This window comes from Piliocolobus tephrosceles, unplaced genomic scaffold (assembly GCF_002776525.5).
Source record: "Piliocolobus tephrosceles isolate RC106 unplaced genomic scaffold, ASM277652v3 unscaffolded_26829, whole genome shotgun sequence".
Classification (NCBI taxonomy): domain Eukaryota; kingdom Metazoa; phylum Chordata; class Mammalia; order Primates; family Cercopithecidae; genus Piliocolobus; species Piliocolobus tephrosceles.
Genome location: NW_022309675.1, coordinates 1 through 1,689, shown reverse-complemented (window position 1 = coordinate 1,689; position 1,689 = coordinate 1). Strand labels below are relative to the sequence as shown.

The window sequence follows — 1,689 nt, the reverse complement described above, 5'->3', positions numbered from 1 at the left end:
GGCTTGGAATTCGGTGCGGATGGCCAGCTCTGGGATGACCCGCCGGGACCCGCTCGCGAATAAGGTGGCCCTGGTAACCGCCTCCACCGACGGGTGAGTGCTCCAGCCCGAGTTTCTGAGGCCCTGGCTGCCTGGAAACAGGCACTGGCCTCTCATCCTCGGCCTCCGGTGCCCCGTCCTCAGACCTCACACGCGGCCAAAGTCTGACCCTGGAAAAAAGCAGCCGCGTGGTCCGCCTGAAACCCTCCGAATCCCCTGGCCCTGGACCCTCCCTTGCCAGGTTCGCGTCCCTGCTGCCTCTGGCACAACTGTGCCACCTCTGTGCAGACCCATCTTTCCAGTCCCCGCAGTGTTCTGGGCTGCCCCAGTCAACCAGCCCCACCTAGCGTCCGGGAAGACCAGAAACTAGAAATCCAAGGGCATCTGGATTTCAAAATCCTATCCCAAGGCCTCCAGCACTTTGAAAATGTACCAGACACTTTATTTGGGCACCGAAAAGTCTCCCGGAACCCCTCCCCCTTACCTAGATGGAACACAAGAGCCATGTTTCAAGATTTTTGTTTAGGTCGGGACATCTGGGCCTACCTTGTCCAGCCTGTTTCTCACCCACCACTCTTGTCTGTCCTGGTTCTCATTTCTACAGGACTTTGCTAGATGCCAGCTCTCCGCAAAACTAAAATACAAATGTAGGTAAAACACTAACGACTGACAAGTGCAGAATGTGTAACTCTTCCTCCCAAGGCAATATTTACATTTTTGACCGGAGACCATCTTTTCACAAAATAAATGTTCCCAAAAAATAACTCAGGATAGAATTTTGAGAATGTTGTAGACTAGTAAGAAAGAAACCTGGGGGCAAGGCTGTTCTGAGTGAGACCCTCAAATCACAGAAGTGGCTGCTGCACACCCAGCTCATTTCTTACCTCTCAGTCCCAACAGGGGATGAAGCCTGTCACCCGTGGTGGGAACTGTAGAAAGTGATGTAAGTTCTTGGGAACTGAGGCTGTGGTCCAGGTCATAAGAAAAAGGAAATAAGTGCCAAAAATGGCTGTGCCATTAAGCCTGTTTTACACATAGAAGAGACACGTGGAGGTCATCTAGAGAAAGAGCCAGAATTCAAACCCGAGCAGTCTTCAGAGCCCATGCTGTCCACCTCTTCCCCTGCACAGGCCTTGGCAGCCTTTGTCTCTTTCTGCTCACAGGATCGGCTTCGCCATCGCCCGGCGTCTGGCCCAGGACGGGGCCCACGTGGTCGTCAGCAGCCGGAAGCAGCAGAATGTGGACCAGGCGGTGGCCACGCTGCAGGGGGAAGGGCTGAGCGTGACGGGCACCGTGTGCCATGTGGGGAAGGCGGAGGACCGGGAGCGGCTGGTGGCTACGGTGAGCTGCAGGGAAATAGGCACAGAGCCAGGAGGTGGAAAAGGGAGCCAGCCTGATCCTCCTTCCCTGCTTTCCTGGATAGCAGCACATTTCTACTGTGTGCCTTTCTGTTATGTTCATAAACTAACTTCAGAGAATCATCCCATCTCAGTCAGAGAATTTTAAAACATTCTAATGCTTCAACCCGGCATCATCCCTTGAGTACCCCGAAGAAACAGTGGGTACTGGTTCTCCAGTAATTTTCCATCTAATTGGACAGATAAGAAGGGTAAATACAATCACAAAATAGATGTTCCCACCCATGAGCTA

General features: G+C 52.9%; 1 protein-coding gene across 1 annotated transcript; it reads left to right on the top strand.

Annotated features, from left to right (window-relative positions):
* The first annotated feature begins 6 nt into the window (after positions 1-6).
* Positions 7-1,612, top strand: LOC111535060 (dehydrogenase/reductase SDR family member 4-like). Its single transcript, XM_023201496.1, has 2 exons — positions 7-93; positions 1,203-1,612. Exons 1-2 carry the CDS (start codon positions 20-22, stop codon positions 1,543-1,545), a joined length of 417 nt encoding a protein of 138 aa, XP_023057264.1. The 5' UTR covers positions 7-19; the 3' UTR covers positions 1,546-1,612.
* The last annotated feature ends 77 nt before the right edge of the window (positions 1,613-1,689 follow it).

What these genes read in the sequence shown, in the direction of transcription:
- LOC111535060 (XM_023201496.1), top strand. Translation starts at nt 20, where the DNA reads ATGGCCAGCTCTGGGATGACCCGCCGGGACCCGCTCGCGAATAAGGTG. An exon ending in GTAACCGCCTCCACCGACGG is followed by an intron (nt 94 to 1,202) that starts GTGAGTGCTCCA and finishes TTCTGCTCACAG; the next exon opens with GATCGGCTTCGCCATCGCCC.